The following is a 27,789-nucleotide window of genomic DNA, read 5'->3' on the forward strand; positions in this document are numbered from 1 at the left end:
CTTAGGAACTTATAGTAATTAACAGCAAGAGAGTTTACCTGCAGAACAACTGAAGGCAATAAAGTAGATTCTGTGAAAACATGACACTCTAATGAGCTGCCATGTTATGCTTGTTCTTTGCCTTCCAAGTTGCACATAAGACTCTGTGAAAGAGACAGTGTTGCTGTTTGGCTTGCTTTGTTTAGAAGTGAGGACTGATATTTAGGATATTTACCTTTATTTAGGGATGAATTTTATGTCGTCCTTGCACAGCTCAGATTGCGTGCATTTGTGACACTAGAAATTGGGTCAGGATGTTGGTTTTTTTTTTTTCTAAATTTGTTTTTAAGGCATGTGTACAAAGAATAGTGCAGTTGAGATCATTCTCATGCCAGTCTGTGTGTGGTACTGTGTGACTTCACTTTCACTGTTGCATTTTAGACCACCTAATGACAGGCCACCTCCCTTTCCTTCTCCCTCTCCACCACCCCCAGCACATCTGGTTACTTGAAGCAGGGCAGAGCGTGCCTGAGCTTCACGCAGCATGTCCTTGTTCCTCTGTCCCCCTTACAGTGCCAACTGCAAGAGCCATATTCTGTCTTGCGATTAGGAGGTGGCATGAGAAACAAACCTTTCCACCATCTTTTCACCCTGAAAGGCCCAAGGCATTTTCAGTGATTTGCAATGAATACTCAGGTGTCTGGGGTGAATGAACACACAGCTGCAGGTTTTTTCAGGTTGTGGTGGTGCACTTAAGCAAGCGCTGGCATCCTTGTTTATGCTGCTCCTGTGGGAAGGTGGGCCTGGGGGGAGGAGTGGGGCTTTGCCTATTATTAGTGTTTTGACCTTTATTATAGGTGCAGCCTAGGCATTCACACAGCTGAATTTGCCTCTTATGGTCACTCTGCCACAAAGCTAGAAACTTCAGAGGAAAAAAAATGAGTCTTAAGCGCTGTCTGTCAGCGTGGTCGCTATATACCATGTGCTCCTTTTTTTCCCAGGGGGGAAAAAAACTGGCACCTACCCATCAATTAACTGGTTTTCATTTTGGCTTTTTTTTTGGATCATTGAGCCCCAGCAACTTGTGCGTGCAGTCAAAGATCAATTTAATTTTATAAGCATTGCATGTTTAATCCTTAGCACTAATTGGCTGTAGATGAGAAGCTGATCAGTCTGGTTGATTTGGATGTGGCTTTGCAGTTCGGGGTGATTTCCCTGTGCCTGTGCTGTTCAGTTTATGCTGTGTGATGCTCTCTGCTTTGGCTTATTTTTAACCCTGGCAGCTTCTAATAGGTGTCAAATAAGCAGCTTCTAATAAGCTGCTTAGAAGCTGTTTCTAGTAAGTGTCTTTGCTTTGCATTTCACATCCCCAAAGAATTACACGCTAGCTTCTTCCTCTTTTTCTTAAAGGTTCTCAAGCTGGCCATATGTATAGCTGTAGCTTGCCATTCTGGAGTTAGCAGTCAACTAAGGTATTAACGCTTTTAGAAGGTTTTTCTTTTTTCTTCTGAAAACAGAATTTGAACATTTTGTCATCTCAGACTCTGCGACTGCAGCCTATTCTCTTGTAGACAATCGTTTTAAACTGTTATTTTATGCAGTCTTTTTTTGGTTTACAGTCTTTCAGCCATCACTTTAAAAGTGCCTCTGAAGAGTGGCAGTGGTAACTGGCATTTTTTTCCCCCTTGTCAAATGCAAATCTCTCACCTCCTGAGTGTGAACATATAAAGCTCTCTTACTTTTTTTTTTTTTTTTTTTAAATAACAAAATTAGGCCACAGTTAGCTAAGCAGAGTGACCTGATTCGTGCTGGATCAACATGTTATCAACTGGAGGTTGTCACTACAAAGTATGTGTGGTGAAGTCTGCCTGTTCCAACTAAAATCAAAGCGGTCTCTTGACATATAGCAGTGCTGAAGTCAGCAGTTTCTGCAGAGTGGTTCTAAATGCAGATTGAAGGATCTCTTCTGTGTATGTTTGTAACCACTAGTGCCAACCTATTTATTTATAATCAGATAGTTTTTGTTGTATTTTTACTCAGGAGGACATGAGAGAGAACGGTTCCAAGTGATTTTTTTTTTTTTTTTTTTTTTGGTTCTTTAGGTTTCCCTTATCTATAAAAGATTTGGCTTTGTGAGGTGTATTTAACGTTTTCTCTAAAGCAGGCCACCTGAGAGATCCCGTGGACTAATTCACTTTGCTGAGTTAGCAGACAAGGCCATTGGACAGAGTCAAAAAGATACTGCCAACTGTGAAGCAAATGAATCGATACCGGTGCAAATGGATCAGTTGGCTTTTTCTGATACAACGAGAAAAGCAATAGCACAGATGCAATATGTGACATACAGATTTAAAAAACAAATATAAACACACACACACACACACACATTGGGTCGGCTTTTATTGGAAAGCCCAGATGCAATCTATAGTTATCAATTTGTGGAAAATTCAGGACACATATAAAGTTAAGAAGGCAAATTAAAAGAACAATACAAATCAGACGAAATATACATCTCAAAATATCAGGATAGCATTTTGACTGGCATTGCCTAAAATACTTAGAATCTCCTTTCTTTTTCTGTAATATGCTTCTTTTAATTATGCATATTTTTTCTTTAAAAAGATCTTTTGTTTATATATTCCCCAAGGTCGCTATTTCCTGCAGGAGCATGTCCAGATCAAAAGTCTTTTTTAGCAAGAAATAGGCTCATTATACCTACTAACAAGGCCACTAATTGGCTTGATTTGACTTTATCTAAAATGATCACCAACAGATACTATAATTTGTTGTTTATTGGTGCCAGAACAAAGGAGAAGGAACTGGTACGAGTCAAGTAGAAGATATATTTCATTGTTGACATGTTATACAAGCTTTTCATATTCAAACAGAACAGAAACATTTGACATAATTTAGAATATGAGCCTATTTCAACAGAGAGCACTTACAGCATGCTAAATACAGTGCTGTGGAAGAGCCACCCAACAGAACTGCGAACACCTAGCATTTTACATCTTTAAAAAGAATACGTAGATCAATGACACGCCTCTGGGGTCTGACATATCGTCCTCTCTAAATTTAGGGCCCTCAAGACTTCAAGGGTAAAAGTACTAACAACTAATCTGTGCTTTCATTCTAATAGATGACTAGCATTCATTATATGTGTAATTAGTTCTGTATGCTCTACCAAATACACACATACAGTAATAGCACTGATACTGTAGATTCGGTAGCAACTTGGCTGGGAGAAATTCAAATCTGTTTATCAAACAATCCTAATGTGCAATTTAGAGTATGTAATACCATAGACTCTCGGAATACAAAGCAGTTAGAAAACTATTTTTATTACATCCACTTGAACCATTCATAGTTAAGACACGTTCACTTACTATGTTTTGTCATTATAATACATGGATAGAAATACTGTGTATATTTCAATGAACATCAAAAAAACCCCAATTTTGTCTCATCTTAAAAATATTTATTTTTGTGGCTGAATTTAGTGCTCATGAGAGTAAAGCTCTAAGAATGGTTTCAGCCAAGATGTAGAACAGATGCCATAGATGCCACCACAGGCTTCCTACGAGGAACCAGCTGCAAGCTTCAGTTCTGTCCTGCAGCACGTGAACTGGGCCTTGGAGCCGAGCATGCCAAATCTATGCAGTGGTGTGGAGATGCAGACTAGGCACTAGAATTGGACCTTCCTCTCCATCCCCAGGCTCAGTGTTCACAGTAATGGGATTTGATCTGCCAGCCGAAGGCCAGGAGATGAACCTACCGAACAGCCTGCCTGCCTAAAGAGCAATTCTGTAGCATCAGGTCAGAGGTACACTTCTTCTATCTGGAGTTATTAACATCTAAAAGAGCTGTATTATACATAAGACAAAGTTGACATAACTGGATGAACTACATCATTTCTTCTTCTTCTTCTACATACAATTTGCCAAGCACCTGAGACACTATTCTCTCCATTGTGAAACAAAGCTTCTAAAAAACCAACAGAAACCCCAGTTGGTATGAATAAATGTCCATTTATTACGTTAGGGCTGGAAAAAGACAAGGAAAACCCAACCTATTAAAGTCTTCCATCATAATAAACAAGACTTATTTGGTTACTGTGCCTTCTAACAATGACTGATGAAGTGGCACTGGCCTGGGTGACAGGAGAGGAACGGGAGGGGAGGGGAGGGAGCTGTGGTCTGATTCAGCCAGCCACTTTGGAGTGTCCCATCCTATCAGCAGAGTGATAGATGCACAGCTTTAAACCTAATACAAAAATATTAACACTTTTGGACATTAGTCATCACTGTTATATCTCTACAATATAATCCTTTATACTGTACAGCTATAACATAAAAGGTGCAATTCCTTTTTCTTTAAAAAAATCACACACAGCACATGTTTTTATCGTTTTATTTTTAAGTATAAACTTTTTTAAACACTTTACATAAATTAACTCCTCTGAGACTAATATTTGATGTACAGTAAATTGTAATTCATATAAAAATCCATAAACAACTTGTCTCACATAATTTACAAAAAAATCAGGGTTTCCTTTGCTTATCTGCAACAAGGATTCTACTTGCCATTTTCCCCCCAAGGCAAACCATGTTAGCATTGTAAAATCCATTATTAAATTCCCATGGTAGCATAAGTCACTTGTGCCAATGTCCTTTTAGAAAGCAGCACAGTTTAAAGCAGTTGGGTTCTCTATAAACAGTAATTTTTGCCCCACGTTTTAAAATTAACAGATATATACCACATCCTATGCAGTGAGAAAGAGAGAAAAAGAGAAAGAGAAAGAGAGAGACTACTTCTCGTAAGCAAAGGTCAACAATTCAGTAATATTTATTTGGAAACACTGTATGGGTCTGTATCTTAATTAAATACAGTGCCTCAAAGGAACAGCCAGCCTGTTGCAAAATCTGTAGGCCTTTTTTTCTTTTTTTCTTCTTTTTAATACTTTTCAGTCCAACTTGAGTGCAGCGATATGCATATGTAAACATATTCTTTAAAGCAGATCACCTTTAAGGTCATTGAGAAAAAAAAAAAAAAGTTTTGTCATAAGCAGTATCATTCTTCTGGAAGGCGCTCTTTTCGTTACAGAGTCTGTTCAGATTGTGCCACAGAAAAAATCTGAGCAAAGATGTAAGCTTAGGCTCAAGTAGTAATGCAGCAAAACAGTTTGGTCTCCTTTTTAGAAGACACTGGTACACAGTCTCTTTGGCAGCCTGAGCTAAGCCAGTGTGTTACCTCTTTCCTATCTCACTTTGTCTGAGGAACTGTATGTTGTTAGCGCTGTCTGCTAATTCTGGATATTGCTCCACAGAGAGTACATAGTACCCATCGTATCCTTGTACCTTTCCAGCACTTAGCAACTGCCTCTTTTCTCCTTCTGTCCACAACCTGGCGCCTTCCTCTCCATCTCTTACTCTCTGTTGTTCTCTGGCCCAGGCACTGGAAAGAGCTCTTTGCCTGGCTTGCTCCAGTATTCGGGCCTTTTCCTCATCAAGTGTCATGCCATAGCGGACGTGAAGTGCTAAAGCACCGTATTGCATTTCAACATCGGCAAACCTACGAGTCCTGCCGTTTACCACAGTGGTAGACTGGGAAACAGTGACGTTGATGCCGTTCTCCAGGGCCTTCCGCCCACTTGTCAGCCTCAGCGTCCCAAGGTCACTCTCGGGGGAGGTGGTCTTGATAAAATAGTGCGTGTCCTTTCCCTCAACAGTGAAATGCAAGTTTTCTAGGTAGTAGGCGTTGTTCAGAACAGCTGCCACTTTTATGCAGTCCTCGTTTGCAATGTTGAGCACGTTAGTTTGCACTCTACCTTGATTGACAGCGAGCATCACCCCCTTCCCAATCAGAGACTTCACCGTAGCAAACCACAGCCATGACTTCTCTCCACTGGATTTCCGTCTGCTGACCTGCACTTCTGCCATCTTTCCCAGGGAAAGAAAAGCCTTTGCTTGTCTTGCCACTTGTTGTTGCACTCCAGAAATTGGCTGTAAACAAGAACAGACACAAGTTTTACCAGCCATCTGTAGCCCTCTAGATGCCAAAGAGCCTGGCTTGCTTGATGCGCTGCCTGTGGACGACAACAGGATATGCCACAACTGACAGTGCCAAGGAGTTAATTAAATCTACACGCTGCTTGTTCTGCTGAGTTACAAGACTATTTTGTTTGCTAGTGTTCAGTGTTTTTACTCTTTGGTTCCCCAAGAACCTGCACAAAACTAAAGTTTAAATTCACAGGCTGCTTGCTGGGCTGCACGGCACAGACCTTTGCAATACTAATACTTAGTATGGGTAAGAGCTATCGTACTACGGTGTCCTCTCACCCTCTGAGCTTGTTCAACTATGATTCCTGTCTACCAGAAGTCCATCAACATTGAGATTTTTGCAGGTTGCAAAGCTGCACTTTAGAACAGAAACAAGCCGTTCTTTACACTGAGTCAGGAGATGGGAGTCTCTCAGGTAGCTGCAGTATGAGACCAAACTGCAGGGAGGCTCTCATAACCCCTCGAGCTGCTAAAAGAAAGAGGGGAATCAAACTGTAATGATAGTCTTTACAGTAAAGGAGAAAGAAGCAAATGGTACAGAGCAGTAAGGTGGAATACTGGGGACTGATGCCCTTTCTTGCAAATACTTGCAGAAACTGATAAAAGGGGATATGTGAAAAGGCTGCAGCCAATTCAGTTGCGTGAGCTTCCATTTCACTCCAAGTATCAGCATGCTGCCTAAGAGAGATGAGCAGCTTCGCCCCCCAGAACTTCAGGTGGGTGCAATCCTGAATACACAGAGTGCTTTGTTGACAACTAGCAAAGAGGGACAATGAAGGAAAAGAACCAACGGGCAAGTATAAAACACGCTCGCTTGGTATTCTGCGTTTCGCTGTATCTGGGGTGTGCTTGTTGAAAAGGTGGGTGCTGTGAACGGGAGGAAATAAGAGTTGCAATTGTGAGGTGCAGAATAGGAGAATCTGTTGAAGTTTGACTATTAAGAGCTATATGCCAGATGCACTTTTGGTAAGGAGAGAGGGAAGCTGGGGAATGGGAACTGCCAGCCTAACCGCTGTGGTTAGCCAGACCAGCTAGGAGAGCCAGAATGGCTAGCAGGAATGGTTAGCTCGCACAGCTAGACAGTGGGGGCACCTCACATTACGGGGGCCAGATGTGGTTGGGATGAGACAACTGTGCAGAGCAGGCACATCTTACCTGTCTAACCCTGACTTAACAGCTACAAGATGTGAATGAGCTAGTATGGACGGAGGTGGGGAGCAGACAGCTGCCCTAGCAGTGGTCTCAGCGGGAAATGAGAGAAAGATTTAAATAGCTTTGGCTGCGCTTTTGAGAAGGAATACTTAGTTTCTGTAGATGATCCGGTTTATCCTCCAATTGACCCTTTCTCCCTTCACTAAAATACCATTTGATTTATTGCTGACAAATGAGGCAAAAGCCTGTTTAGTTTTCCCAAATTTCTGGGTGGGAGACCAAGCAGGAGTCATTAACAGACCCCTCCAAACTTAATTCAGCCTTGCTGCTAATCAAAGCCTGGCAGAAGGTTCGCAAAGGCTTCTCTGCTCTGCCATGAGGGCAGCTTTCTGGAGGGGACAGTTCCTGAGGGAATTATGAATTGACTTGGACTCTCATCTCTTTTTGAATGTGGCAGATTCCTGTCTGCACTTGCTAACAAGTATGGATTTCAGCTGTTGTAAATCCTGCATGAAAGCTATTGAGCACAAAATATATTCTAGACAGCACGCTCATCAATGAGAGCAGTGAGATGCTACAGCAAGTTCATAATGACAAAGTTTGTTTATTTTTAACATGTATCCTCAGAGCTCGGTAGAGCTCGGTAAAGCTCGCTCACTCCAGAATGTTTCAAGATACTAAGTGGTCTGTGTGTTTACTTCTGCCTCCTGGTTGCATTTGCTTGTTCAACAGTCAATATCATGGTCACAGCTTTTTCCTACCTGAGAATTTTGAATCCTTGTTTTCCTCCCACTTCTCTCTTTCTCGCTGTCATGTCACATGCCCCTGGCACTCCTCACGTTGATGAGCTCTTTCCTGAAGATTTTTGACAACTAGCTGTCTGCTCTCATCTCTTTGACCAGACTGGTTCTCTTCCTGGTGCACCTTTGCTGGTGTTTGTGGATAATTGCGTTTTTTAGTCTTTGAGATCTAAATAACCTCTGACAGTTCTTCCCAGCCGTGCCTGATGGCAGGTCTCTCATCTCCTGATACAACCACCTTGCCTGGAGTACTTGCAGTGCTCCTCCTTCACTGCTTCTCCTGCTCACAGCAGACACTATTCTCATGCTGTGCTCTAAGGTCTTTCCCCATTACTTAATCCCTGGCTATTAAAAAAATTTATACAGTGGGTCACTTCATGCATGCAAAATCAGCTTCCATATGCTTCCTTCTGCTGGACCACCTTTTTGTCTAAATTAAGTTGTAAGATTCTTCAAGATCATATCCTCTTTTATCTTGTAAAGCTCTCTATCACGATTCTTGTAAAAAGAGATCTGGTTTTGACTGCTTAGAATGGGATTACCTGTTTTACTGTCTCTTAACACTTCCTTCTTAACTGAGAACTGTAGGATTTTTGAGGGCATAGGTCTTTGACCTTTGAGTAAGTTATAATTTTCTTAAATAGCAGATCTGGAATTTTAACTTCCACATTTATTTCTTTCATAATTTAAAAACGTAGCAGGTTTTCAGGACTGAATTTCATTTTTTTTCCTCCCAAAGAACTTCATAAGCACCTGGAGTTTTGGCTTTATGTAATGTAATGGGTTTTACCTCAGGTAATTTCATTTTCAATATTTCATCTTTACATATAAAACATGGTTAATATTAAAGAGAAATAAAATTGTAGTGGTGCCCAGTATGCATAATTTATATCACCTGTTCCTCTGTTTATTTCACAGTCTATTTTTTACTGCAGTGTTCAGTTTTTGCCTTCAGGCAGAGTATTAGTACAAATCTAATCTCTGTAGTTTCTGCTACAAAACTTAAGACATCTTTCAAGGGTCCTAAACCTCTTTTCATTGATTATTGTCTTTCTGTATTTTTATTGCTGAAAGCAAACAAAAGCTTGTTTAAAATGGTACCTAACTTAGCAAATATCTAAGGAAAAACACCATCTGTAATTTCTTCAATGCTTTTGAAAGAAGATAAAAATTAGAGGCTTAAAAAGCACTGTTCAGATTTAATTTAGCAAGTAACCCTGTCTGGATTATCCATGCCTAATACGATATGAATAGAAAGGAACATTCTGTCTTGTTCCATTTGTATGTTTAGTTTTGTTTCTTACTGGTATGTCCTCCCATTGCTGGCTCTTCACAAGTTCGTAAGAAGGTTCTGTTAAATCAAATTTTGGAACAGGGAAACCAGGAATGGCATTGTGCAGATGGAAGCCGAATGTCACCAGCCAGCTGTTAACATCTGAAAGAGAATAATTTTTTTAAAAAAAGAGAAAAAATTGAGAATTGTTCTAGATTTTGCATATATTGCCATTTTTACATGGAATAGCTTTTGGCACAGTTGATTGCCTTCTGTAACATGAAAGTTATTCAACAGTTTTCATTTTGATATGTGTGGATTATAGTGTTGTGCTACAGCTAGAACAGAAACCCTATACAGAAAACCTGAAGGTCTAAACTTAAAAGACAACTTCTGTTCCACTATGCTCGTTTGAAAGGCACTGAAGGTTTCAGCAATCCTGAAGGCCTCAGTGACTTCCAGAACAACTGCAGGAGCACAATTAAAGTGAGACTTCCTTCTAATATAGCCTAAACTAACTGGGATTTCATGGTCAGGCTGGACACGCTTTATGTCACACCTTCATACTTTAAAACAAAGCAAAAAAAGAAAAAGTACAGCAGAGCACATCCTATCCTTTTGTTACATATGTGTTATTGTAATGTCTCCAGACTACCACTGAAATAATGCCTGTACGCTCAATTACCTTTTAAATGATTTGGTAGACATTTTATGCTGATTCAAGGGAAATCTCCCCCTCTTCAAGATGAAGTTGGACCGATGAAATTAAAAGCTAATGAAATGTATTACAGTTGCATCAGTAAGCAGACATGAATACTAAACTGGCGTTAGGTAACATTATTTATGATACATTTAATGTTCTGTTAAAAATAAATAAATTAGGGATGCCAACAATCAATTAGTCAAGAATTGTTGGGCAAGAATGGGTGCTCTGCCTTGTTTTTTTTTTTTTTTTACCCTAGCTTTCACAAATACTAAGCTTAGCAGAAGTTAGTAGACTACTCCTTACCAAGTCTAGTAGTTTTCATTTAAGAAAACCCCCAAAACGTGGACCAAGAAACCAAATTTTCCGTTAAAGGATAAAAAATATTTACCTTAAAATAATTTCTAACCTTTCCGGATACGCCTCATGAAGGCTCTGCAGCTAAAACTGTCAGTCAGCCAACTTACTAATTGTAATGATAACCTCATATAAACAGTGTGTGTCTATGTATTTCATACCTCAAAGATGTTAAGTAAAGAACTAAAACTGTATTTTGAGGGCAATTTTTAAACTTAAGTGCATAATTTTCAATGCCACAAAGAATCTGATTGCAAGTGCATCCCCTACAGCACCTGCTGCTAAAAGAGGACAGACTCAAAGGTCTGTTGTTATCCTTGGTCCCAGGCAGTCCGTTAGCAACCCCGTTAATAGCTGCTGTTTGTTAAATTAATGCAAACCCAGTTGATTCCCAGGATACTTTTCAGAGTCGTAATATCACAACTTGTGAGTGGGGCTGAGCCCCTTCTGTAGTCTGGCACTCTCTGTGTAAAATACTTCAGATTATTTACATCTATTAAAATAGGAACATTCAAATGGATCTGAGCCCTGCATTTTTCAGAAACTTCTGGCAATGTGCAATCAGATTTTTTTGTATGTAGAATAATGGAAAACACTACACATCACTAACTCTAGACCCACAAAAAGCATATAGCTTCCCTAGGAACTCAGATATACAGGGAGTGGCGCATTAGCAGCTCTTTGTTGCCAAAAGAAAAAAGCACGCTCCTTTTTCTATACCCTGCTTCTCCTTCCCCGCTCCTGGCTGTGTGCTCGTTAATTTGTGCTGGCCCTGGAGCTTACTGGACTTCTCTTTCTTAGCCAATTTACATTAGTAGCCTTGCAAAAACCTACCTTGGCAAATACCAACCAACTTCCAGTGGATATTTTCTGCTGTGTTCATTAACGGGTCACAGAAAGACCCCTCGTGCCCTTGCTACCTTACAGTCTCTTTTCTTCTTGTTTGTGGTCTTTTTGGTCCATCAATATGCACTTTTTACTGCTCAGTAGCCCAGAGCCGTGAAGAAGCCTGACTTTAATCCACATGTAAGGAGATTCTCGTGAACGGACTTGAGGGGTTCTTACTCTTACACTTGCTCAAGGAGTCTTACTTTTTTTTTTCACTGCAAGAGCACTGGCTAACGCATAACAGTACTGGAAGGCAACCTAGGGTTCCTCTTTCCTCTCCCAAAGCACTGAGCTCTCTCTAGCTGAGGCACACTGCGTTACAGTTCCGTTAATGGGAGAGGAAGAGATGTATTCCGCTGGGACTCCAAACCGTACTTTGGAAAACCCAGCCCCTCTGTGTACTGAGATGCTCCGATTTATCTTTTTGGGGCAACAGTCTAATATTAAAGCACCATAAGGAAAAAGTAGGGCACAAGGGTTTAGGTTTAGTTACCTAAACTTGAAAGCTCATAATGGCCTGTGGACCTTAAATTATTATACAAGTACCTAAATCACTATCTAAAGCTAGATGAGATATTTTCAAGATCTCCCATGTGCTATTTCGCTATTCCTGATAGGCAAGTTTGCTGTAATTATTCTCGTTGTTAACTGCTTAATGCTTCCTCATAAAGAACTTTTCCAAATAGGACATATTTAGCAATTTCACCAGAACTGTGAATTGCAGTCAAAATTGGATGTCTTTAGTCCAGCACCTCCAAGCTAAAATCACTTTGTTGATCTGTTTCTAAGCGCCGACTACTTTTCTTAACATATACCTTCCCTGAGAATTTCTTTACTGACCTTCCCCAGGCAGAATCCTCAGCCTGTAACCCAGTCAGATTCCAGATTATGAGAACACAGACAGGTAAGATTCTGAGCAAGTGGGAGACAGACTTGAAATTAAGTAACCTTTTACCTGTGATATAATCCTTCACATCATGTATTTTACTGGCTGGGTTGTTATTTCTAAACATGTACAAATTAAAAGGAGCTGGATCCTTCCCAATTCTCTTCCAGATTTCAATATCGGGTGTTGTCCACCGGCCTGCCAGTATGTCATAATCTCTTTCTCCAAAGTGGACTAGCTTGGTCAGTGGGTCATACAAGCCTCCGTGGAATCCGATTACCAGCTGGAAGTCAAGGTTAGAGTCAAAATAGATCTCTCCATAAGCAGTGTACTGGATTTGTTTAAGCATGAGACCATTGCTACTGAAAACAGCCAGTGGTGTCCCTGTATTGTCTGATGCAATGTAGAACTCATCTCCACTGCTAATTTCCATGGCAAAAAGGTGTCCTTGCAGATCATAGTAAAGAGATGTGATTTCAGAACTTGAGTGGTTATACACGTGAGTTATCCTGGTTGGGTAAGTAAGGTCTGCATAAAAAAACTGGAGATGCTGTCCAAGGCTAGTTTTACTGGAAACTCGTCGTCCAAGTCCATCGTAACGGTAAATCACTGTCCACCCACTGCCTTTGCTATAAACTCGTGTAAGAAGGCCCTTTGAACTGTATTCAAAGATTTCAGTACCCCTCTGACGCAGAAATCCATCTTCATCTAATCGGTACTGAACATCACCTAGTCGAGTTATTCTGTCTCTCAGGTCATAGCGGAGTGGTGTCAGACGGGCGCTGCTACTGGGGTTGAGCAAGTGGAGGTTGCCGTTCAGGTCATAGTTGTATCGCCACATTATTTTTTCATTCAGATAAACTGTCTGGAGCTGACCGTCTACATCATATTCATAAGCGTATTTCGTGGTGTTGGCAAACGGGCCTATCTTAATTTCTCTTTTTGTCACTCGTCCCATGTTATCATACTGAATTGTAATCCAATACATTAATGACCGAAATATCTCGTACTGAATCTCCTTGATGCGGCCATGTGCATCAAAGTGTTTTGTGTAGGTCATTACAGCTGTTGAAATGATCTGGTTAATATCATAATATATAACTCCAAATTTTCCAAATTGTTCAACTTTGCCAGAGATATCATCAAACTGGTAGAGATCAATAGGCAGTGGGGTTTCATTGATGACACCTTGCATGCTAGTCACTCTGAAGCTATTGTCATAGCTGTAGTCAAATCGGGCATTTACCATTCCGTCTTCGCTAAAACGGAAAATCTGTCTGTCAATCAGTGGGCCAATTTGCCTGTATCTAATGGTGCAGATAAAACCATCGCTTTGGAGGTTTACTGTTTTCAGGACTCCTGCTGTCTCATCGTAAGTAAAACTAACTCTTGTACTATCATATAAAATTTCTGAGAGCTTGGTCTGCCGTCTGTACTTGAATAAAACTCTTCGGCTTGTCCCCAGGAAGGCAGTTTGGAGGAGCTGCCCTTCTTCATTGTAGTCCATTATGACAGAAGCATTGCTTTCTGGGGGGTTGTATATATTCCGGTAATAACCAATGGAGCGGATAGTCTGCATGGTATGACGAGCAACACTGGGCATGGTGACAGCAGAAAGCCGATCCAACAAATCATATTCGAAGATATACTGCCGTTGGCTATGAAGCAGAAGAACCATTGACTGAAAATTAAGAACAGATTTTTACCATGTGACAAATGGTGGAGTACCCCCCTTCCCCCCCACCCCCATATACCGATACTATTTCTTCACAAAAATGTGACATTCCCGCTTGAGAAAATTATCTCTTCTTTAATTGAGTTATCCTTGACCTTACATGTTGTTAACATCTCCCTGCCTAATTTACTTGGATGCTTAATTGTAAGGGCTTTTGTAATTAGTAGTTCCACATTCATAATTTGCTACTTGTTATGACTGTATCACTCTTTTATCAAGCATTCACAGCTAAACAGCAGATTGTCAATGGATTCAGATAAGTCATGTTTAATATGGGAAGAAGTAAAACTGTCTTAGAGCCATTAACTCACGAGGAGAACAACATATGGGAGATACAATTTCTTCCCTACAATTAGAGATGATGTTGAAGAATTTGAATAGCCTGAGATCCCTGAATACCGTGTTCTTGTTCTGTAAGCTTTTAAGACATAGGCAAACGAATTGTTTATTTATATCAAAAGGAGCTACTGGGAATTATACTGACATTTTTCTGATGCATGGCTATTATGTATCATAGGTCTTGATTGACTTATGTCTGCGGTGACTAGTAAACGGTATTTGCTGAGCAACAGCTTCGACAGAAATATATTTAAACCCCAGAAAGAAATGGATTCTCTTTTTGCATAGCAGGCATGAGATCTCACAAGGGGGATTTTCACAAGTATTTCTAGAGGGAGAGCTATCATTCAGCAATCGTTACATATAATGAAGATTCCTAATCTTTTGACTATCATTTATTTTGCTGCTACAACGTATAGCAAGTACAAATTGACAGCTCTATTTAGAAACAAGAGCTTTTCTTGGTAGTGAAAAAAAAAAAACAACAGTGAAGACTACAAACAAATTATTTTCAACTGAATTATACTGCAGCGATAATTAATTTAAGTGTTAAGATAAAAGGTAAATACTGATGCTTCTTGTTAGCTGGTGGCCTAAATAATTTAAAACCACATCAATTCCTAGCAATTAGCTACAGCGTGATTACGTATCTATTGTGTAAAACATTCCCCTAGGAATCACATGCTGATACTTAGAAGAACTGAAAGGTGCTTCTACTACCTCTTTTTGCTTTGTACGCAGCAGTCAGATGCTGCAGAACTTCAGCACGTTCCAAGCATTTTTTAAAACCCGAGTGTTCTTTACCTTTTCCAAATATGTGTAACTCCAAGTTTTCCCATCAGCAAACACTCTAGACACTATCCTTCCCTGTCCATCGTACTCTATTTTTTCACTAGTGGTCCCTCGCTGTATGCTGCCTATTTGACCTGTGGATGAATAGGTAACATTGACAGCCATCAGCTTGCTGCTCGGTAGCCACAGGGTGGGGTGCCCTGACGTGTCGTAGGCAATCCGCAGCAGGAATTTACGGTGGTCATCGTAGATCTTTTCTGTCTTTGTGGTTCGATCAAAGTCAACTGAAAGGAGGTTTCTGCCATTAACCTTTTTAAAGCAAACAAAATGACACAATAAATCATGCTGTTCAAACCTTAGCCACCTATTACTTCCCAAAAGCTAGCTATTCTTTAAATACCATTTACAGTGATTGATTTGCTGTGCGTGTAAATTATTTTAGCAACTTTTTGATGTAAATGTAAGGCACTATATTAGCATCTACTTTAGAAGGTCTCATTATATGAAGAGATAGCCCAGAATTTGTTGCAGTGTATTCTTTCTTAATGCTTAGTCAACTGTTAAGAAAATTAGTGAAAGATGATGAGCACTGAAAACTTCTGTAATAAATGGGGCCATTTCAGTGAACAAACTATTTCTTTTGTAGGCAGTCCAAAGTATATCTAGCAAATTATTGTCAAAACGTATTCCCGGTAACCGCTTGTCCAATTCATAACAATCACGCCGAGAAAGAACTGAATCCTAATCTTCCACAGCAAGTATTTTTCAAAATGGTAAATACAAAAGCATGTTAAATCTTCAAATTAAGCTTAAACAGTTTTAGAACACAGGCTTTCCCCTTCTGGATCAAATGGAAGTTTAACTCACTATACCGCTGCTGCAACGTATTGATGAGGCTGAAATCCTTAGTAGAGGATTATGTCTTTCGCCTAATTAACTGACCACTTAAAGTTATAAATGACTGGAAGACTACTGAACCACTGAAAAACAGTTACAAATGCTTTTAAGTTTATATTCTGATTTGGAATCAAGGCCTTAGCCTACATACCTTTATGTTAAAAACTGTATTATTTATATATGTAAACTACGCTGGTGGATAGTGATTTCCATGTAATACTTTTCTGTTGAAATTTCCACCCCTCTCCCCTTTTAGTGTTCTAAATACGCTAACTTTCACTTTCATTGACTCGGCCCTCATTTTTATATTTATGAAAGGAAAATGTCTGGTTTTCTTTTCCCACGTTGGTATCTTTGCATTTCTCTGTTCCCCCTCTGCATTGAACTGTTTTTTTTTTTTAGTGTTCCCAAACAGACCCCTAGGATTTTTTTTGTTCATCTGTAAACCATTTCTGGATCTGCCGCGTCTTTTAGAAGTTATTCCAGGTGGGGATGAAACACCGATAACTAAGATTTTTCAACACCATATTTTGCTAACATATGGGAAGTAGGGGACAAATGGACATTAGGCTATGTGAGCTAAGATTTTTTTTTTTATTATTCCTTTTCAAGCACTTGATGCATACATTACAAAGAGGTGAAGAAAGACGGCTAAATAACATTCAGAAAAGAACAAGAAAACAGATATCCTGACCAAAGAAATGACTGGAGGATTTCTGCATTTTTCAAGGCTGCATGTTCAAAAATCACGCATCATGGATGTTGGTACTTACACCCTGAGGTAAGCTTCTAAAAGATCATATAAATTAGAGTCTTTGTTACTGGCATAAAAGGTTTTAAAGTGCTGGTGGTGGGCCATAGGCAAATATGAAAAAAAAATCCTACAAATGCTCAGTTTTGCTTTTACCTGTCTGTCTGTCTACAATACCTTTCTCTTTTTAACGCTGGCTTGAGAACAATCTGTACTGTCAATTCAGGAACAAACCAATGTTCTCACGTAAGTCTTCTAAGTAAGGAACACAAAGTCTAGCAGATGCAGAATAGCTACTTTATTTAGTGAGCCATCAAATGTGATTTAAATATGTTTTGAGAAATTAATGCTACAAGACTGATTCTCGAAGTAGGTTAAACTGTACTATGAAGTATGCCAATTCACTTCCTTTTTGTCATTTTTTTGGACTTACTGATTTTCAGGTAGTTTTTGTTTAAATTTTCCAACATCTAATATTCGCTCATTTGCCTAAATTCACTCTTAAATCTTGTTTGTCTCTGGCTTTTCTTTCCCAGCCTCTCCCACGCATGCCTGCACTCATCTCTGCGTTCTCCCTGCCTGTTTGCTTCTCTGATTCCCCCCACCCCCCTTTTCTCTCCATCTTCCCTTCCTTATTTTACATTTAATTACGATTTTTATTAATTTTCTTGTCTATTTGTCAGGCTTAGACACTGAAGCGAGAATGGGCACTTCTGATTTTCTGAATTGGCAAAGAGGGAAGGGTGGTTTTATGGTTAAGGCAGATGTCCAAGCAATTGTGGTTAATTTCTTGGCTAAGCACATCCTTCCGGTGTAAATTGCAGAAAAGTACTTAATCTGGCTGTCTCGCTGCCATATCTGCTAAATAGGATAATAACATCCCTTGCCTTCTCACTTTACATCTGTTTGGTCTGTGTAAGGGCAGAATACGAGGGGAAAGGAAGGAAATGCCTCTTTCTCCAGCCAGATTCATGCTTCTAGATTTCTGCTGACAATTGTTCTTGAGTTCAGACACGCAAGCTTTTGGTGACTTTTTGGCTATGCCTGCATAACCTCTTAATACAGACAGCAATTACAATAACAACAAGTTTTGGTGATACAGCTTCTTTCTTTGGACAGTACGGGGCTGGAATAACATATGTCAGCTCAAGTACTGCCTTCAACAGAAGCGTTTCTTAACAGCTCTGCTACCAAAATGCTTTTACGGCAGAACCTGAATATTTTTATTGGGTCTAAAAGACAGTCACACGCCAAATATATGTGAAACCTCTGGGTTTCATTACGATAAGAATAGTATTTCAGGAAATTTTCAATGAAGAAACGATGACATAAAACTGAGTTTCTTGACCAGTCCCTGCCTACTGTCCTACTACATTTCAGTAGTTCAGGTGTTCATCTCTCGTGCTCTGCTTTGACTCCTGGTTTTATTTCCAATGAGAAGCATGAAATCTGGCTGTGATTCCCCCGTTAGAAGTAGGGGTGTATTGCTGTGCCTTACAGAGAGGCTCAAGAGGTAATGTGAAAACTGGGGACCTCTTTAGAGCTTGGAGTGTGTCACGTTTCAGAAGGCAGAGCAAACTCTCCCTGTGAGCCCTCTTGTCCACAGTACCCGTCTACTCTGCACGCATCCCTTGAGACAGAGCTCATACCAGTTCCTGTCTTTGGGACCCTTCTGAGTAAGGGTCCTTTGTGTAGGGGACTGTCAGGACCTCTGCCAAAGGCCAGCCTGCAGACCAAATGAACAGGTCCAGGGACAAAACTAGCTTACCGAACAATTCCAAAGGAAGTCTGAACAAAAGTTTGATTGACAGAGGGTTGTTAAGGAGGGTGACATAATTCCTAATTAATTTCTTTATAAAGACTACTAGTAATGGGTAGAACTAATACAGGATAGAAAACCAAGAGTGTACTTTGTAATGTTATATACCGCATATATTTAACACAGTGAAAGTGTCATATATATGAGTACATTTACTGGCAATACATTTTGTCACTGCTTTTTGTCTACGTTTGTCATCTTTTCAGCCAAATGTTACTGACATATCTGTAGATGAAAATGATGAGCTCCCTCAAATATTCCTGTTCTTTCTGTTGTTTTCTTTCTCTGCTTTCCTACATCCCCCACCCACCCCCGAGCAACATTTCTGTAATATCTTCCCATGTAAATAATTTTCAAGAAACCTCCCTTTTTTCTTGCTGACAAGATTTTACTTTTCTTTGGCGTTTTTCTCTTAGTAACCCGTATTTTCCACCTACTTCTCCCATTTGTATATACACGTTTAATTACTATTTTACCCTAATGTATAATCTGTCACTTTCCCATCCTTCTTGTTAAATCTTTCCCTTTTCTCTGCTATTCCTTTTTCCCTGTTAACTCTTCCAAGTTAAAGTGACATTGCAAGTTAAACTTCCAAGTTAAAGTGACATCTTTTACCCCCTCTGCACCTGAATGGCAAAATTTTGCTTCGCTTTTGAGAACTGAACTCATGGGGCTTTGTTTCACTGCCAAACCCAAACCCCATGGTACGGTTATTTTATTTTCTGTTGGGCTTCTTTCACAAATGAACTGGCAGGTGTGTTATCCCACTGTTCTATGTAATGACACGTCTAGGAACCAGAACCGCAAGGAAGAGCTCCAGAAGCATAGCTTTCTTTCCTAATCCATGTAAGACAGCTGCCATAGCTAGGTGCAAGCGTGTTGTTCTTAAGCAGCAGCTGCTGTGCATAATCATTCCTCCTTCCTGGAAAAAATCCATCCTCCTTGCAGAGCAAGTGGTAGAGAGGAATATAAGGTGCGTGACAGCATTCCCTCCTTTCTCATCCCAAAGGAAGATATAAAAAAATTTAAGATTTAAAATGGCATGTTACCTCTTAGAAGTTAAGTGGTCTGAAATTACTTACCTGCATTTGATATCCTGTCTAGGCCTTACTTAAAGAACTGAATTCAGTTCTAATAGTAAGTCAGACCTCTGATGTGGTCTTGAAATGGTCTCCTGGCAACCCAATTTTAAATGCTTAATTTATGTTGTCTTTACCAAATGGCTGTCATAAATCATAGTTTGCTTCCTACTTACATTTCACTGACTGTATAGGAAGAAGAAATGCCAACAAAATGGTAAAGACATATGTTAGAGGAATATGCTATACACATGCACACAGTTAAACCCTTTCTACCATAAATAAGTATTAGTTCAATTTATATTTAAAATAAAAATGAAAGAAAATCCTAGGACTGTGCTAACTTATGGTAGAATAATTTAAAACAAGATTCAAAATCAGGCATGTGAATTCAGTACCAGAAACAAAACCAGTAAAGGAGAGCAGAAAATTATTCTTTTATCCTGGTTCATTCCAATGAATTCCAGGCTAACCACAACAGTTTAGAGTCCGCAGAAAAGAGCAGTTAATAAAGAAAACCAGCCAATAAATGATGTAATAAAAGCAGTTACTTCCAGCTCTACAGTAAGCTTGTCTATGGTAAATATTCTGTGGTTGTTGGATGGCAGTACCTATAGGAATCTATTTAACATTTCCTTTCACTTAATGAAAATGCAGTAGGTGCCACACATGCTCGTGTGCTTACCCGAAGCTTTCGGCCAAACACGTTGACTTTTCCCTGGGCTTGCTCTTTCCGGAATCGCCACTCCACCAGGTTCTGCCCGTTCTCCCCTGGGAGGGTCATGTTCCTCTTGGCCACTGTTGGGTTGGCAGTGCCAGCCAGCACGTGTGGCTCTGTCTGGTAGTGTGAATCCAGGCCGCTGGCGTACAGGATCCTCAGTGAGCCATCGTAACCGATCTGGTAGCTATTTCTTAACTGATCTGAGAAAGCAAAGAAGAGAAACACGGATTACCGACATGGGTTAAGAGTCTGCCCTTGTCCCACACCCTTCATGCAATACGTGTATGTAACATCTTAACTCCATGTAATTGACCCGATGGTAATAAACATCCAGGGTGAGGCTGGTAAGAATGTCTGTATCACATGGGACCACAAATGCCTTTGGGACCCATCTTGAAAGTTGCTTAAACACTTAAAAAAATCCCACCCTCAGACTATATTCTTTGGACTGGCACAAAACATGTGTTCTCCTCTTTTACTAGGCATTTTTGGCCTAATCCTAAGCATACCATGACTACTGACTTCTGCAAGGATGTGGCTGCTGGGACGTCACATGCTATTTTAAAGCTACTATCTCACTTCATGCTATTTCTGTACCTATTTCCCTTTCAATCCGTTTTGCTCTCCTGTCCAAGATTCCCTTTTAATACCAAGCAGATATTCTGACTGCTTTCCGTAGCATTTTACAAAAGCTATTTGGTTAGAAAATATTAATTCTACTTTCATTGCAACTTCTTCCCCGAACAGTTCTTTCTATATATGTATAAAACCATGGAGGTATCGCTCCTTCCTCGAAATGCTATGCCTCTAAAGTTTCCCTCTAATGCATCCGATTGGAGCTGCCTGTACCATAAGAAAACAGTTTTCAGGTCAGTATCTGCTGAGAAATCTTTTGTTTACAGTACCTTGAACCATGGTATAGAAAGAATCAATTGATGATAAGTTGGAAGTGATGCTGACATCTTCCTCTCTGCTGGATGACTGAATGTCCACTGTAATGGCCCCTTCCATTTCCCCATGAAGGTTAGTGACAACTCCAGTTGGGAATGTAACGTTTGTTAGACGGCCCTCACTATCGTAGCTAAAAAAAGGAAAAGAAAAAAAAAAAACCCAAAGGAAAAAAAAAAAGAAAAAAGAAAAAAAAGAAGTGTCCAGAAATGATACATAGCAGGAACAAATTGTTTTCATTTACAAGTCAAATGAACACAAATGCCAGCTACTCATATTGTTAAGGCACGTTTGCTTTTTTGTGCATGGGATAGGCAGAGCAAAGACTTCAAACGTGCTTTGAAGTAGTCAAAAGACTGCTTAACATACAGGAGCCTCAGTGGTGATAGCAAGAGCAAACAGATGGATCTTCAGCTCTGCATATTATTCTTTGAAGTGTGACCAGATCCTGCTGCACATCTAATTCACCATTTCAAAGGAAGCATATTTATTGGTGCTAAATTCTGTAGCATTCTGTACTTACTCCCTATTATTAGACTAGATTTTGCTGTTATTGTAGGAATCTTCAAAATTTTTCATAAAAAGGGTATCTTAGTAGGAGTGTCTCTTGGGCCTTTCCTATCCAATGTTTATGCAGACCACCTGCCCTCCTGCTCCTGAGTTCTTAACAAGCCTTGTATGATTAAGAAAAAGAACCTGGGGTAATATTTAATTTACTTAAGCTGCTTGTAGCTGGAAATCGGAACAGCTACATGTATAACTCGTTAATTGCTTATGGGTCATAGTTTGAGAATGGTGGCATAAGCCATGCAGGAGATGCTTTTTTTTCTGGCTCTACTGACATTTCTTTAAACCAACAGCTATATAGCCATTTAATATGAATAGACAGAGACAGTTTCTGTAATTGAGGTAGACCTATGAGGTCTAAACCATGTCTTTCCCTGCGCTGTTAGGTACACTCCTTTGGCTCTAGACCTGAGACCATGCTCGCTCACAGACATGCACTGTGGTCACGCTATGGAGAGGTAAAACATTATGTGACGTTCAGGTCATGTAACTGCCTTTAAGATTAGCGCTTCCAGGACTACAGCCTTCATTTGTCAGCCAAGGTGTTCAGCTGAGGTTCCTTGTTTCGAAGTATAGCTTGCCTGTACCTGGAACAGAGAGAAACAAGTATCCAAACGGTGCTTCCAGGCCCACATATGACCTGTTTGCTCTCAGGAGTTTTTCACCCCTCTCCTGTGACTGTGTAGTGGGAAGCTGAGGGAAGCTTTAGTCTCTTAAAGTAACTAGAACGTGACCCTGCAGGTCCTCGCAGACATTTCATGCTTACAATTATCATCAAAATTGCTCCTTCTGGCAAGAAACGCAAAACAAAAAAAACCCAAAAACCCCAAACCCAAACCAACAACAAAAAACCCCCCCAAGCATATCAGTGAGGCTATAGAAACTCTTTTTCTTAAATTGAGAGAATTAATTCCAAACAGTTTTAACCCACAACGCCCTAACTTTCTCTGAACAGCATGAGTACTGCACAGCATTGCTGTAACTGAAAGGATTAGGTTAAGAAATGTTTTTTTCCAGTTTGCTTACTCTGTAGATTTGACAGCTTTTTGCATACAGTCATTTCCATCCTTTTAACACAGTTGATTTCCTTTGTTTATATAAGACTTTTACTTAGCAACAGGAAAAAGAAAAGAATGTTTAAAAATCAGAAACCATACTGCAAGCCAGGGAAACCAAGTGAGGAAACTTATTTTTTGAAGTTAAGTACATTTCAAGATAATGGGGTTTCTTCCAGTGTGTTTCTAGCCCTAACTGGCTCTTTTTCGCTTACTGGACTTGGCAAGCTGAGATGCTGCATTTATGCGTGAGACCGAAACAAACATACCAGCGTTCCTCGCACATGAATGTGACTGCTAGCCTGTTCATGACCGACCTTCCATCTCATTCCTCGGTTCTGTCATTTATTTTCATGCACAACTTCCCTTTTCAACTCCCAGGGGAATGTGTATTGTCCAATTACTGCTCTTTTCTATTTTCTGCTTCATGTTTGAAAACGGTATTTTGTTGGGAATTACTTGCGTCCTTTGATTCCAGTAGCCAAATACTGGTCTTTATTTCAAGCAATGCTTACTATAGCCGCAGAAGGTAAGGATTCCCTGTAAGAAGAACTTTTCACCCTTTGCATTGCAATACTTGTGAGAAATTATTTATCATAGTTCTGAGTATACCACTTGAGTTGGAAAAAGCTACACATACAGTACGCTTCGCTGCAGTATGCAGCACTGAACATCGCTATTCTTGTTTTATGCATTCTTGCTTCCACATTTTTTTTTTTTTTTGGAGTCCATGCCTATAGTTCCTGGACTGGTCTCTTCTTTCACAAATACATGAAAGCACATCATGAGCCTGAGATAAGCAGCTAATATTATTACAGTGGGGGAGAGTTCAAAGATCGGCAAAAAAATGATGCTACACATTCATGTTCTTAAAAACATGCCTTTAAAGCTGAAAGAATCTTAAAAGCCACGATTGCTTGGTTCAGGCATCTTAGTGTAAGAAGAAAATCTGACTGAGACGTGAAAGGCAAGAATAGGATTTTTCATACTTTTATAGCCAGGAACAAAAGGAAAGAAGGGAAGTAGGTCTTTCTGCAATTTACTACATATTCCATTTTATGATGGATTGTAATGTGTGTCCTTCATTTTGTTCACAGCACATCGAATACCAAACTTACTTTATACTTGCTATCTTTTTGCCCACAATCAAAGCCTTATCAATGCTCAGCATAGCAACATCACTCATACCTTTGGGCATTCCTCTGCCATTTTTCCTATTACATTCAAATATCCTTGCATTCTGCTGCCAAGGTGAACTTATTCATCCAAGACTGTCAGTTTTAGACTAAGAGATTTCTTTTATCTGCCTAGTGTTCTAATATTGAAATTGCCCTAAAAAGGAGTGAGATCTCAAGTCTAGAGGGCGAGTGCCTATATTTGGCATTTCACAGCCTCTTTGATCTTTTCATCCAAACACAAGCTGCGGCACGCGGGTTACCGCGGAGCCCTCTGATCTTTCTCCTGTGCCAGGCTCCACGGCAAAGTCATTCAACCCATCTCTTCAGTTCCTCAAGAGCAAGCTGCACGTAAACTTTTTTCAAGAATCTAACCAGAAACTTGCTCACTGGCTGTGACCTCATGTGCATTAATCCCGCCAGCTCATTGGCATTTGCATTAATGTAACAATCTTCGTATTTGGTCAATAACTGCAGAAGACGGCAGCAGGGGCAGCTGCTGCCACCGTGAGCTGACGTTCCCCTTAGATCAAATTCTTTTTCTTCTTTAGGATGATGTGCCACTGCCAGGTAATTTTACCCTTCTGCAGTGAGAATTTCTCAGAGATAATGACTATCAGCTTCCCAGATTCTTGACCTTTTGCTCTTCACCTGCTGTAAGTCTCTTTTCCATTGTTCATCTCCTTTAGTTTTAATTACATTCCTTCCCAGACCATTTTCTTCTGTTCTAAGTCTGTAGGACACTTCACTTTGCAGCGGTAACTTCTCGGTAAGCCTCGTGACAGACGGAAATGCCCCACTTTCTTTATTTCTCACTTGTTTCTCATGTGCGCTGTATCTTAGTTTGGAGCACATTTAGCTCAACCCCAACTTGCAGAGCATTATTAATGTTTTATATCAGAATTTACTTCAACATAAAATAGGGAGCTGTAGAAATGAAGTGTATAGTAAAGGTTGCTGCTAACACCAATTCTGAAGTTATGACTGATACTGTTTTTTCCACAGACTTCGGCAGCACGCTCCCGTAACAAAATCTGTTATTTTTTTTGATTGTGTGTGCGCTATTGTAAACATGTCAGGTTGAAGAGCGAGGCATGCTGGTTCCAGCGCATTTCAAATAACAAGACATACAGTGCAAATGTGTATCATGTATTTCTTTAAAGACTAGTTACAGATTATACTATTAGTTGGGATACTGTAATAGAGAAATGAGGCATGAATGCATTTCATAATATAGATGTGTATAATTTCGACAGTAAAATGAAAAGTACTGTTATATTCTCATTCAACACGCATCAAGCATTTCCTCGGTGCGTCTCGAATTAAAGAGTGGCTAAAAAATTCATGGAACATTACCCTACTTGTTTCAAATTGTTTGTTGGAAGCCTTATATACCAAGGTGCTGCTTCTTGGCATGTGAGAACAGAAGTTTTGAAGCTGGCTTTCAGAAGTGTAGGATGATGTGTACTCATCATGTTAAAACATAAAATCTATCTTAACCTGGCAATGAAACGCCTCTTTCAGCTTGTTGAGGCCATGAAGTTCACATTTAGGTAGAGAACTGTTGGCTTTAGCATTAAAGTGTTGGTTTGCAGATACGTTCTTGCACTTGTCTTCGGCCTCCCATAGCATACTGCAAGTTTAGTCCCTCCCACGTAGTGAATTCATAGATGGAAAATTACAGTAAAGAGCAGCCACCTTGATGGGGTGTCACTGCACTGCTAAACCAGTAACAAAACAGTTATCTTGCTGATCAAAGAAAACAAATCCGTAGTTTATATAGCGTGACTTCTATTATCATTTCTTCCCCTGTATGGAGCTCTCCTGTCCTCCACCAGCTTAAACAGGGCACGGCAACTTACTGGGAGCTCTAGTTCTGACCATTTTTAACTGTTATGTGGGTTGCTGAGAGAGAAGAAGACTTTCAACTTCAACATAATGAAATTTGTTACTTTTTTCCCTTCCTTCCTGAGTTGCTTTCCTCATTTTGCTAAGCATTTTTTCTTTTTATTTGTCTGAAGAGTGACTGAATGAGCCTGCTAAGAAAGAAAAAAGGTGACAATAATATACAGATGCATGGATAGACAAATGATTTCTCCTTTTTTTTTTTTTTTTTTTTTTGGCACTTCTGTGGATTTCCATTTCAGTGGCTCCATACCTACTCATTTATAACCTGCCTTTTAAAAAATATTAATTGAAATACTGTATGCATATATTCCTTTATTTCCACACAGTGTATTTGACATCTTAAAAGGTTTAGCGTCTTGCTTGTGAATTCACAGAACAATGTATCAGGAAACACAAAATATTAAACTGTAACAGATTGTTATTTTTTTTTAAATAATGAACAATAAGATAGCTACATGTCTTGGTAATATTGTTTTGTTTTGCTTAACAAAAAGCAAGCAAATGTGTCATAAATGACAATTTGATGTATGTTGGTAGGCTTGGAAATTATGACAAGATGATTTATTTATTTATTTAAATTTGACTATTGTCTTAGAAGGGTAGCATTTTTCCTTTGCTTTTATCTGGAATATTGTTAAGCATGAGAAAAAAAAATTCAATATAGTTTCCAGTCTTGCAGAATTGTAAATGTACAACCAAAAAAACTCCCAAAAAACCAACAGCTTCCTTCCCTTCTTTTCCCTCTCCTTGCTGCTCTACTCCTTTTCTCTTTCTCTCTCTCATTTCCCCTCTTTTCCTTTTTCCTTTTTCTCTTCCCTTCTGCTGTGCCTAGATCTGAGGAAATGAAAATGAATTAATAGTAGTTCTAGAAAATAGGTCCAGCAGTGATTCTAGTGATTCTGGAAAATAGGTCCAGGAGTGATTTAGCTCTAGGAAGGAGCTAAAGTAAACTGCAGCCCAAAGTCCAATTCTGGACAGGAATTTATCTACCTACTTGTTTTTTTTTATAGAATTTGGGCCGAAAATACAAGCTCACAAAACCACAGAGGCTGGAAGGACATTAAAGTATTGGTATCTGCTAAATTTCTCTGTCCTGCTCAACCGAATGTCAGACAACTCAAGCTTAAATTCAAGCAGCTGGTCCACTTTTCCTGTTCCTTTGTCTGATGGCTGCCTTCCACGGGGAAAGGGTCTTTATCACGTTTTCATCTGGAAAGTCTTATGCAACTGTTTGCACAGCTGGTTAAATAATTCAGGTAATGGGTCTTTTATCTTAGCAATGTGGTCAGGACGAATTTTTCAGCTCAGGTTTAATGAAGAGATTTCCTCAGCTGGAAAGTGATCGACAATTTCTCTTTTCACCTTCTCCTGTTATAACCGCAGCTTTTGAGGCCTTTTTTTTTTTTTTTTTTTTTGTGTGTGTGTGTGTGTGTGTGTCTATTTTGTCATAACATTAAAAGGATAGTTTTCGTTCTTTTTTTGTAAACTGGCAGTCAGCACACCAGACGTGAACAATTCACCTAAACAGGCCCTTCTTGACAGCTATAACTCATCTGCAAAACAACAGGCAGACTCTAACCGAAAATCACTGCAGGAAACGTGTCTTGGAAAAGGAGCTCAAAGAAATGAATCAACACCTTCCCTTGTGATAGCTCGCTCACTTCCGCACAGAGAAGTTTTTGATGCTCATTTTCCACTTCATTGCACAACCAGACAAACACGCGCGAGTCCAGCGCGGGTGCTGCAGTCAGATGGACCACCTTCACAGCCTCATCTAAAATGACTTCCAGAGACAGGTATTTGGGGGGCGCGGTGCTTTGCAGTGAAAGAATAAATACGTGAATTTATCATGCCGGGGCTGCTGCTTTACTTTTTGCCAGGAGACTGCCAAACTTCCCACTGTTGC

General features: G+C 39.8%; 1 protein-coding gene and 1 long non-coding RNA gene across 9 annotated transcripts in view; one reads left to right on the forward strand and one right to left on the reverse strand.

The window, feature by feature from the left end:
* The first annotated feature begins 1,282 nt into the window (after positions 1-1,282).
* On the forward strand, positions 1,283-27,634 carry LOC130143619 (uncharacterized). Its single transcript, XR_008819814.1, has 4 exons — positions 1,283-1,451; positions 12,268-12,392; positions 16,473-16,641; positions 27,377-27,634. It is a non-coding gene; the product is annotated as an uncharacterized LOC130143619 (long non-coding RNA).
* TENM3 (teneurin transmembrane protein 3) overlaps positions 4,376-27,789 on the reverse strand; it is a 323,364-nt gene continuing 299,950 nt past the window's right edge. For all 8 annotated transcript variants that reach the window (XM_056326386.1, XM_056326387.1, XM_056326384.1 and 5 more), the window contains 6 exons: positions 21,136-21,311; positions 20,195-20,430; positions 14,976-15,272; positions 12,167-13,778; positions 9,295-9,425; positions 4,376-5,981 (listed from right to left, as the gene is read on the reverse strand). In XM_056326386.1, the coding sequence (XP_056182361.1) occupies positions 5,226-5,981; positions 9,295-9,425; positions 12,167-13,778; positions 14,976-15,272; positions 20,195-20,430; positions 21,136-21,311 (3,208 nt within the window). In that variant the 3' untranslated portion in view covers positions 4,376-5,225. The remainder of the gene's footprint in view (positions 5,982-9,294; positions 9,426-12,166; positions 13,779-14,975; positions 15,273-20,194; positions 20,431-21,135; positions 21,312-27,789) is intronic.

This window comes from Falco biarmicus, chromosome 1 (genome assembly GCF_023638135.1).
Source record: "Falco biarmicus isolate bFalBia1 chromosome 1, bFalBia1.pri, whole genome shotgun sequence".
Taxonomy (NCBI): Eukaryota; Metazoa; Chordata; class Aves; order Falconiformes; family Falconidae; genus Falco; species Falco biarmicus.